Genomic DNA, 12,250 nt, shown 5'->3' on the forward strand with positions numbered 1-12,250 from the left:
ACCCGCCACCTCGCCGGCTAGTTTTTTTTTTTTTTTTTGTATTTTTTAGTAGAGACGGGGTTTCACCAGGTTAGCCAGGATGGTCTCGATCTCCTGACCTCATGATCCACCCGTCTCGGCCTCCCAAAGTGCTGGGATTACAGGCTTGAGCCACTGCGCCCGGCCTCATTACTTATTACTTTTGGATTATGGATGCATTCATTTAGGGTATTCTTTATGAAAATGCAACAACCATGGCACTAAATCTGTCTGGGGTGAGAATTAAGTTCATAGAAGACATGCACATGTAGACAGTTCTGTAGCTCTAATAACCAGCAAAAAATATTTGCTTTGTAATTTACATGATCAAAAGTTTAAAGTATGGATATCGTCTTAAAGTATTTCATTTTAATGAGTTAACACAGTCAACAAAAATTTGTATTTAATATTTTTCAGAATTATTTTGAAATTTTAATGGTTACTCCAATTTAGATCAAGTATATTTAAGATGATGCAATATGAGTTTTATCAAAATTATTGGGATAAAATATTTGGTTACATATCTCACAGCGATACACATTTAAAAAAACAATCAAAGGACAAAACAAACAAACCAAAAAAAACCCCAACCTGATCACTGATGTGCTGATACTCACTTAGCATGACGAATATCTGGCAGAGACCTCTCCAGCGCAATATTGTTGCTGACGAAAATATTAAAACCATTTTCCCTGTAAGCTGAGTCATCATGGTCCTCTTCAGTAAGGGGGTAAGGTTTCCCATGTTCACCTTTCCCTAGCAGGAGAAAACAAAATGAGATTATCATCTCTCTAAAAGCCATTTTATCTTCTAGAACAGATATGAAGACTGGAATGTGTATCATCATCTATTGCTGTGCTCTGCAGAAGGAGCTAGTACGAAGATTTTATTATATTATTTTATTTTAATTGCCTTTAGGTAAGCGAAATATACTCAATATAAAAAGCAAACACCACAGAAGTAGAAAGTGTAATCTCACATTGCAGAACCACTGCCAAAACTTTTAGTGTATGTTTATTAATATTTGTATGCAGATTCTAATGCATATACTGATTTGTAATTTGACTTTTACCAGAATAATTGTATACTTTACATTTACTTCCAATACTTGATGTTATTTGATTGTATTCCAATTTATACCATTCCACTGAAAACATACTTTTATTTCTAATTTTCCCATTACAAGGAAAATCTTTGCTTTTCACAGTTATGCATTTTTGGAAGGGAAGCATAAATTCCTAGAAATGGAATTACTGAGATATCTTTAAAGTACTTATAAGAGTTTTGACACATCCTGAGACACACTGTAAATTTCCAACTTCATCAGTAAAATATATATTCCTCATATTTTAATTTGACATTTCTTGATTACTATGAATTAATAATTCCTTATATTTTTATCATTGGTATTTCTTTCACTGTGAAATGACTGTTCAAGCATTTTTAAAAACAACTTTTGTTTTTTTACATACTATTTTATATTTTTGTTAATTATATATGCTGCAAATATTTTATTTTATTAAATCTAATTAATTTTTTAATCCAGATTTTATTTTTTTCTTTTATAATTTCTCATTTTATATTTTACATATTTACAAAGAAGATCTTCCCTAGTCCAATATCATTTTTAGTATCCATTTAAAAACTCAGAGTTGTATTTTAGCTGTTAAAATTTTTGAAACATCCGGAATATGTTTTGGTGTGAGAAGTGAGATAAATATAATTTTTATTTTTTTCAAAAGAAAAGTTCAGGCAGTTATAGAAATACCGTTTATTGAGGTTGGTCACAGTGGCTCAAGTCTGTAATTCCAGCACTTTGGGAGGCCAAGGCACGCTGATCACCCGAGGCTGAGTTTGAGACCTGCCTGGCCAACCTGGCGAAATGCTGTCTCTACTAAAAATACAAGAATTAGCCAGGCGTGGTGGCACACACTTGTAATCCCAGCTACTGGGGAGACTGAGGAATGAAAATCGCTTGAACCTAGAAGGCAGAGGTTGCAGTAAGCCAAGACTGGGCCACTGCACTCCAGCATGCGTGACAGAATGAGACTCTGTCATTAAAAAAAAGAAAAAAAGTATTGAGTAAGTTGCTTTTTTCTTCCCTGCTTTAAAACACTACATACAAAATTTTGTACACTTGCTTGTGCATATTTAAAAATTACCATGGCATTTCACTGTTATGCCAATGCTTGCACTGGAAACATCATAGTAGTAACCTCTTTTAATGTATACAAAGCCATTTCTTGCTGTATTCTTTTTCCAACTAATAACATGTTTACTTTTCTGTGTGAACTGTTTAATAAAATGGCCTTTCTGGATTTTGTTTTTTAGATTACATTAGATTTTCTGGTTCATTCTTATATAATTGATATTTTTATATGTATCAGCTGTTTTTCAAGTGTTCTGCCCTGGGACCTCAGTGGCATTTTATACAATTTTCATTCTTTTAGTCCTATGCAATTTTTGGTAAATTTTTGTAGATGTGTTTTTATCTTCGTTACATTATGTGTAGTATCCTTTCTTTCATTACATTTTTCTAAATGGCACACACTAAAATTATATATTTTTATACTTCTTATTCAGACACCATACTGAACTATTTTTTAAATAATTTTTAAAAACTAGTGTTTTACAGATACACAATGTTTATTTCAAATAATATTTTGCCTCCTCTTTCTTCATAACTCACAATTTCTTATCTAATTATATAGTTAACAATAAATAATTTTTAACAGACATTTACTCTGGTCTTGACTTTAATACAATTGTTAAGTATTATAGATTTAAGCTGAGTAATTAATATGTATTTGTATGTGTATGTGTTTCAGTGTCTAATAATATGTATTTATAACTCATCATTTAAGAAAGAATATTTCTAGTACCCTTTAAAACAAGGTGTTTATTCATTAATAGGATATGGAAGTTTAAAAAACACTTTTTAAAAATCTTTAGAGATTTTTATATTTTTCACTGTAGTAACCTTGATTTACAAACATGTTATTCATTTTGTATTACTAGAATTCAAGATTTTGTTAGGAAATTTGGTTTCCATATCAGTGATTCCTCAGAAAAAAGGCATCTTTCTTTTCTTAGTTTCTTACTACTACTGCCCTTAAATTCAATAGTGCTGACCATCAAGATCAAATGGCTGGGGATTGATAAGAAATTATATTCTCACAAAGCAGACTGAAAACCTCTCCAATCAAAGGAAAAGAAACAATATGTTTAAATGACATTTGGCCTTAAAAAACCAAAACCAAAAACAAAAAAGAAAACTTCTTCTTTTCTTCCCTGTTTGATTTCTTAGGAGAAAATGTCACTTATTACTTTTCAACCTAAATGGAAAATAAATCAGTGAGAAATTTCATGTCTATAACAGCTAGTTATTGAGCATCTGTAATGTACAAAGTATTGTGTTAAATTACTTCATATAAATTTTTTAACCCGACACAATTACATCTTGGCATAAACATTGTGCTACCTAAGTTACACGTAAATAAATAAAAGAGAGACTAATGTTCACTAGCACTTCCATAGTTACAAATTAGCCATATAACGTGGGGAAATGTTCAAAAGACATAAATCTTCCTTCCATTAATGACAAAATTAGCTGTAAGGTCTCTTTGACTTATATAGTCTGTGGTTTTAACTAGCTCTATGTAATTCCATAAATCCTATTTAAAAAGGAAATTTTATGCCAGGTGCAAGTCAATAAATGTGATACACCACATAGACAGAATTAAAAACAAAAATCATATGATTATCTCAATAGATGCAGAAAAAGCATCTGACAAAATCCAGTGTCCCTTTATGATGAAAACTCTCAGTAAAATAGGCATAGAGGGGACACACCTCAAGGTAATAAAAGCCATTTATGACAAACCCACAGGCAACATTATATTGAATGGGGCGTGGGGAGTTGCGGAGTTCAAAGCATTCCCCTGAGAACTGGAACAAAACAAGGATGCCCACTTTCACCACTTCTTTTCAACATAGTACTGGAAGTCCTAGCCAGGGCAATCAGACAAGAGAAAGAAATAAGGGGCATCCAAATTGGTAAAGAGGAAGTCAAATTGTCATGGTTCACCAATGATAAAATCATGTACCATGAAAACCCTAAAGACTCATCCAAAAAGCTCCTAGTTTACTAGTTTACTGAATTCATTTATCAGTAAAAATTCATTTACTGATTTCCCATTACAATGAACATCTTTACTTTTCACAGTTATGCATTTTTGAAAGAGAAGCATAAATTCCTAGAAATGGAATTACTGAGATATCTCTAAAGTACGTATAATGGTTTTGACACATCCTGAGACACACTGTACATTTCCAACTTCATCAGTAAAATATATATATTTCATATTTTAATTTGACATTTCTTGATTACTATGAATTAATAATTTCTTATATTTTTATCATTTGTATTTCTTTCACTGTGAAATGATTGTTCAAGCGTTTTTAAAAATAATTTTTGTTTTGTACATACTATTTTATATTTTTGTTAATTACATAGGTTGCAAATATTTTATTTTATTAAATCCAATTAATTTTATCAATAAAAATTCATTTACTGATAAATGAATTCAGTAAGGTTTCAGTATACAAAATCAATGAATACAAATCAGTAACACTGCTGTGTACCAACAGTGACTAAGCTGAGAATCAAATCAACAACTTAACCACTGTTACAAGAGCCAATAAAAAAAAAAAAAAAAAAAAAAAAAAAAAAAAAAAAAAAAAACCTTGGGAATATACCTAACCAAGAAGGTGAAATATTTCTACAAGGAAAACTACAAAACACCACTGAAAGAAGTGACTGATGACACAAACAAATGAAAACACATCCCATGTTTATGGATGGGTAGAATCAATATTGTGAAAATGTCTATACTACCAAAACCAATCTATACATTTAATGCAATTCCAATCAAAACGCTATCATAACTCTTCACAGAACTAGAAAAAGTAATCCTAAAATTCATGTGGAACCAAAAAAGATCCCACATAACCAAAGCAAGAATAAGAAAAAAGAACAAATCTGGAGGCATCACATTACCAGACTTCAAATTATACTACAAGGCTATAGTTATCAAAACAGCACGATATTGGTATAAAAACAGGCAAGTACACCACTGGAACAGAATAGAGAGCCCAGAAATAAAAGCAAATACTTATAGCCCACTGATTTTTGACAAAGTGAACAAAAACACAAAGTAGAGAAAGGACACCCTATTCAATAAATCGTGCTGGAATAATTGGCAAGCTACATACAGAAGAACAAAACTGGATCCTCATCACTCAATTTATACAAAAATCAATTCAAGATGGATCAAAAACTTAAATCTCAGACCTAAAATCATAAAAATTCTAGAAGATAAAATCAGAAAAAGCCTTCTAGACATTGGCTTAGGCAAAGACTACATGACCAAGAACCCCAAAGCAAATGCAAGAAAAACAAAGATAAATAGATGGGACTTAATTAAACTCAAAAGTTTCTGTGCAGGAAAAGATATAATCAGCAGCGTAAACAGACAACCAACAGAGTGGGAAAGCATCTTCATAAACTATACATCTGACAAAGGACTAACATCCAGAATCTACAAGGAACTCAAATTAGCAAGAAAAAAAAAATTCCATCAAAAGGTGGGCTAAGGACATGAATAGACAATTCTCCAAAGAAGATATATAAATGGCCAACAAACATACGAAAAAGTGCTCAGCATCACTAATTATGAAGGAAATCCAAATTAAAACCATAATGTGATACCATCTTACTCCTGCAAAAATGGCCATAATTTAAAAATCATAAAATAGTGGATGTTGGTGTGGATGTGATTTAAAATGAACACTTTTACACTGCTAGTGGGAATGTAAACTAGTACAACCACTATGGAAAACAGTATGGAAATTTTCTAAAGAACTAAAAGTAGAACTACCATTTGATTCACAAGCCCACTACTGGGTATCTACTCAGAGGGAAAGAAGTCATTATAAGAAAAAGACACTTACATATGCATGTTTATAACAGCACAATTCACAATTGCAAAAATATGGAACCAGCCTAAATGCCCATTAAACAATGAGTGTATAAAGAAAATGTGGCATATACATACCATGGAATACTACTTAGCCAAAAAAAAGGAATGAAATAATGGCATTTGCAGCAACCTGGATGGAGTTGGAGACCATCATTTTAGGTGAAGTAACTCAGGAGTGGAAAATCAAACATCATATGTTCTCACTTATAAGTGGGAGCTATGATATGAGGAAACAAAAGCATAAGAATAATATTATGGACTCTGGGCACTCAGGGGGAAGGGTAAAGGATAAAAGACTACACACTGGGGACAGTGCACACTGCTCAGGTGATGGGTACACCCAAATCTCAGAAGTCACCACTAAAAAATGTATCCATGTAAATGTTTTTCCCAAAACTATGCAAATAATAAAAAAAGAAAATTGTACTGTAAAGTAGCCTTTCCTTTCTTCAACTTATTTATTTATTTATTTATTTATTTATTTATTTATTTATTTATTTACTGGAGACGGAGTTTTGCTCTGTCACCCAGGCTGGAGTGCAGCATCGTGATCTCGGCTCACTGCAAGCTACACCTTCCAAGTTCAAGCGATTCTCCTGCCTCAGCCTCCCGAGTAGCTAGGATTACAGGCACCTGCCATCATGCCTAGCTAATTTTTGTATTTTTAGTAGAGACAGGGTTTCGCCACATTACCCAGGCTGGTCTTGAACTTCTGGCCTCAGGTGATTTTCCCAGGTAGGCCTCCCAAAGTGCTGAGATTACAGGCATGAGTCACCGCTCCCGGTCAACATATTTTTATTTTTAAATTCATATGCCCTAAGTAAAATGTATACATCCACCCGAAGCTTCTTTTAAAACATTAAAAGAAGTTCTTTTAAAAAATAACTGTACAAAACAGTTATTTTTAGAGCTGAGCCTTTAGATTTAGTCACTTCTAAGACTACAAAATAAAAATTTAAAGCTACCCATTCATTAGAACATTTGTCAATTAAAGGGAAATTTATTTTATTTGTACATCAATTTGGTGTTCAGAGTGATGAATCTCATTAGATAAAGCTTTTTAAATGAATGAATGATTCTCTAAAGGTATAAAACAAAACTCATGAGTCACCAATTATGGCGTACTAGACATTCCTTCTTTGCAGTTGTGAGAATAGGATTTAAAATGGTACATTTTTATACACAAAGCCAGCAGTTTTTATTGAAAATTCTATCAACTCATCTTAAGTTCTAATAGGTAGAGCATCATGGTCTATATTGTCTCATACAGTTTTACATTGCTTTTGCAAACAACAAAACAAAATAAAGTAGAAGACTCTAAACAAAAAAAAAATGTATGTTCGAATATTTATGATAATATTCAGATGTTTTAACAGTGGTTATTTCTCTATTGCTACACCTATTTCAACACTAAAATTTATAATATAATTTACTATTATCAAATATAAAATCAATTCAGCATCTTTCTTTAAATATGAGACTTAGTATACCATCTGCTGTTCAAAATAGTATGAAAGGTATGTGAGATGTTTTAAATAATCAAAATATACAAATTAAATATTACATTTAAATGTATGTGTATTAAGCAGAAAAATTGCTGTCTTACAAATATATCTTTGATACTATGTATACTCAAGGCAGATAGTAGATACTTAACATGAAATTTATGTTAATTTTCTCATTGTGTACCTGGCATTTTTTCCCCAGCTAAATGACATTTTATTTAGTATGGCAGTCTTGTACATTGGCGTGCCTACCAATTTTTGATGTGTTTATTGATCATCTACTATGTGCACCACTGGGTAGGGAAATTGAAAATACGGATAGTATAACCCCAGGCCTGAAACAGCTAGAAATATTCTATGATTGAAAAGATATAGGGAAAACTTACAAACCAGCAATTGTGAGGTGGTAACATATTTGTGGAATTGAATGAACTAAACAATAAGCCCTAGAAGAGTTTCAAAATTGTGGCAAACTAATGAACTTTGTATAAACTGGAAACTCCAATTAGGAAAAGTGAGATTTCAGCTCAAATTAGAAGAAGAGTAGAGAATTAAAATAGTTTTTGTGTTAAGTATGGGGCTAGGGAGACTTTACATAAGAAGAAATGGGGGTGAATGAATTTGTACAGGCAGGGTTGTTGAAAATCCTGTTTGGAACATAATAAAATTGATCTAAATAGAGATCTCATAAGATGGAATACTGAGAGATAAAGTAGGTTTATGTCAGAAGGAGAAAAAAAAAAACCTGCTGATGACAATTCAAAGTATTTTAACTATTTCTTACAACTAAGTAGAATACAAGAAAAACTTAAATCAGTGTTTTTACACTTTTTCTGAGGAATCTTGAGCATAAGCAGTTGAAACACTCAAGAATTTTTATAGTCAGACCTCTGCTCATATATGATTTTTTGGAGAAATTTTTCATAATTAACACAATTAAACCAGCATCCCCAGGACATCAGGACCTAGTTCCCAAACTTGCTTTTTTTCCCCCCATCTATTACTTACTATTCTACATTTATGTTTGCACCTGTTAACTGACTAATGTTCCCACTGGGATGTATGCTCCGCAGAAGCAGGAACTTTTTGATCTTCATTGTAATGTCCCCAGCAGCTAGAAGAGTGACTGCCACATAACAGGTACACCACACATATTTTGTGAGTGCCATATGAAAATGAGGTGCTAAAAATTTGGGCTTATTACTCGGGGGAAATGAAGAAAGATATTCATTCATTTATTCAAAAGCACATATTAAGTACCTATTCTGTGACAAGGTCTGGGGATGAAATGAGGAACACCACAGTTATTAACTTGAATATCAAGTTTGAGAGAGAAAAACCCAGAATACTGTGATTTAAAATGTATTTTAATAACCTACAAGAGCATTGAGAGCTGGGACTGTGTCTTTCTGTCTTTGGGTGAGAAATCACTAGTATAGTGATTTGTTCCCCTGTGAAAGGAATGGAGAAAAGAATTAATGCACTTTGTACTATGAGGCAGACAAAGGATTTATCACAATGAGATGGGACCGATAAACAGACAGTAACTACTGTTTCATTCTTGGGAAGAGGCAGGGGAGTGAGGGCGGGTGGGAAACAGGGAGATGTAAGTCAAAAGATATAAAACAGCACATATATAAGATAAACAAGTTTAGAGCTCTAGTGTACATAAGGATTAACTTAATAAAATGGTATTGTATTAGGGAGTTTGGATAAATAAGTAGATTTTATCTGCTGTTGTGACACAAACAAAAGTAATTGAGATAATACATATGTTAATCTGCTTCACTATAGTAATCATTTTACAATCTATGTGTGTCCCATAACATTATGCTGTGAGCCTTAAATATACACAATACAATTTATACAGTTTACTTTTTTAAAGGCAATGGGTAGGCAGGCAGAAAACAAGCATCACAACATGGTACTGAGAGGTGAGTGCATATAGGGAGATTAGGAATACCAACTAGGGTTTGGTATGGCAAGAGTGTGGTTTTTTATAAGGTGGAGTAGTAAGAGACATAACCAGAAAGGTAGTAAATTGTTGGGGTTGCCTTATTCTGGAAGTGGTACATCTTAATTAGAGTGAAGTGTAATAACTTAATAACCCATACTGAAATCTCTAGGGTAACGTCGGACACGGTGGCTCACGCCTGTAATCCTAGCACGTTGGGAGGCCGAGACAGGTGGATCACGAGGTCACGAGTTCAAGACCAGCCTGGCCAAGATGGTGAAACCCCGTCTCCACTAAAGCTACAAAAATTAGCTGGGCACAGTGGCAGGCACCTGTAATCCCAGTTACTCGGGAGGCTGAGGCAGGAGAATCGCGTGAACCTGGGCAGCAGAGGTTGTAGTGAGCCGAAATCGCATCACTGCACTCTAGCCCGGGTGACAGAGTGAGACTCGGTCTCAAAAAAAATAAATAAATAAAAATAAAAATAAATTAAAAAAAAAGTTTAAAGTAGCACAAGAATGTTTAATATAAAGCCTAACAATAAAGAGAAATGAAGTAATAAAAATCCTGTTTGTGTAACAAAAAAAGCAGAAAAAGGATGAATCGAGGGTTTTATAACAAATAAGACATATAGAAAACAAATAGCCACACTTAAATGAATAGATTCCTTCTTTTAAAAAAAAAGTTACCAAGATTAACAAGAAGAAATTTAATATCAAAATAGTCCTATATCTATTTTTTTATTTTTTTGAAACGGAGTCTCGCTCTGTCACCCAGGCTGGAGTGCAGTGGCACAATCTCGGCTCACTGCAAGCTCCGCCTCCCGGGTTCACGCCATTCTCCTGCCTCAGCCTCCGGAGTAGCTGGGACTACAGGTGCCCGCCACCTCGCCCGGATAATTTTTTGTATTTTTAGTAGAGACAGGGTTTCACCGTATTAACCAGGATGGTCTTGATCTCCTGCTCGTGATCCGCCCGCCTTGGCCTCCCAAAGTGCTGGGATTACAGGTGTGAGCCACCACGCCCGGCCTCCTATATCTATTTTTAAAAGTTGAAAACTCCAGGCCTAGGTGAACACTCTGATGAATTTTTCTGACATTAAAGTAAGAAACAGTAATATTACACAAATTTTTTAGAAAACAGAGGAACTTATTTTTATTTTCTTGCCAGCGTGGATCTGATATCAAAGCCAGGTAAGAGCATTGTGAGAAAGGAATGCTACAGATTTATGTCTCTCATACAGGTGGAGAAACCCTTAACAAAATATTAGCAAATTTAATCTACCAATATTTTAAAATATAATATAGCACGACCAATAGAAATTTATTCCAGAAATACAACGTTGGCTTAACATTCAAAATCAATCAATACCTAGTTCACCACACGAACAGAATAAAATATAGGTCTTAATGTTATCTCAGTATAGGCAAAATATTCATTGGAGTAAAAGTTGAAAAACATTCATAATGAAAATTTTCAGAAACCTAGGAATAGAAGGGAACTTTCATGAATTTGACAAAGGGTAGCCACAGTGAAAATACAGCAAATGCCATACATCATTGATGAAATAGTGAACACTTTCCCCCTGAGGTTAGAAACATAATAATGTCAAGCATCAATACTTCTATACAACTGAACCCTATCGATACTATCTATTGATACTGTCAAGTGATATAAGGCAAGAAAAAAATAAAAGCTATATATATGTATACAGTTAAGAAAAAATGAAACATATTATTTTAGATAACATAAGTGTGTACAAAACTTCCTACAAAATTTTAAAGTATAAAAATTAACTTACTAGTTAATCTGCCAAGATTGTTACTAATGATGGTCTATATATTTCTGTTTGTTTTTGTATTGTTGCCATTGGTAGTGGTGGCAATGGTGGTGGGTAGACCTGTGTGGGGGGGGCGGGGTGGGCAGTGTTGTGTACAGTGAGATTGAGGAGATGAATTAAAAATGTATTTGAAAAATGCACAGTACCTACAAATCCAAGGCAGTATTAAAGAATAAGAATATAGCTGAAGAAAATTAAAACTACACATATTTGGTTATAGAGTAAACCAGAACTAGCTAGTTACAAAAACAAAACAAAACGGTGTAACCATGAGGGGATAATAACTAGTCATTGTTGATATACTCACTCTCAATTTTCTGATTGTGGCACCTCTTTCGTTTTTCTGAGATGGAGTCTCACTCTGTTGCCCATGCTTGAGTGCATTGGTGTGATCTTGGCTCACTGCAACCTCCACCTCCTGAATTCAAGAGATTCTCCTGCCTGAGTCCCGCCAGTAGCCGTGATTCCATGTGCCCGCTACCATGCCTGGCTAATTTTTTTTTTGTATTTTTAGTAGAAACAGAGTTTCGCCATGTTGGCCAGGCTGGTCTTGAACTCCTGACCTCAGGTGATCCGCCTGCCTTGGCCTCCCAAAGTGCTAGGATTACAGACATGAGCCACCACGCCCAGCTCTTCATTTTTAGATATAGTTTGCTAATGTGCCTAGTACCTGGAGATAACTCACATTTTTATATTAAACAAAAGCACTATTTAATATTTATTTAGAATAAGAGTTAAAATGTTTATATTCATGCTGAATTTATACATTTTAAAAATATAAATCTATATGTACACATGGATGTTAAGAATTTGCTATGAATGAAATCAATAATTGGTCATGTTTAAAATACACATGTTGTATAGAAATCTTAGTATTCTATCTTTTTTCAGCT

The 12,250-nt window shown here is 33.6% G+C and overlaps 1 protein-coding gene across 2 annotated transcripts in view; it reads right to left on the reverse strand.

Annotated features, from left to right (window-relative positions):
• Positions 1 to 12,250, reverse strand: part of GALNTL6 (polypeptide N-acetylgalactosaminyltransferase like 6) — a 1,210,113-nt gene that overhangs the window by 722,747 nt on the left and 475,116 nt on the right. For both annotated transcript variants that reach the window (XM_050792469.1, XM_050792470.1), the window contains one exon: positions 636 to 774. In XM_050792469.1, the coding sequence (XP_050648426.1) occupies positions 636 to 774 (139 nt within the window). The remainder of the gene's footprint in view (positions 1 to 635; positions 775 to 12,250) is intronic.

This window comes from Macaca thibetana, chromosome 5, assembly GCF_024542745.1.
Source record: "Macaca thibetana thibetana isolate TM-01 chromosome 5, ASM2454274v1, whole genome shotgun sequence".
NCBI classification, from domain to species: domain Eukaryota; kingdom Metazoa; phylum Chordata; class Mammalia; order Primates; family Cercopithecidae; genus Macaca; species Macaca thibetana.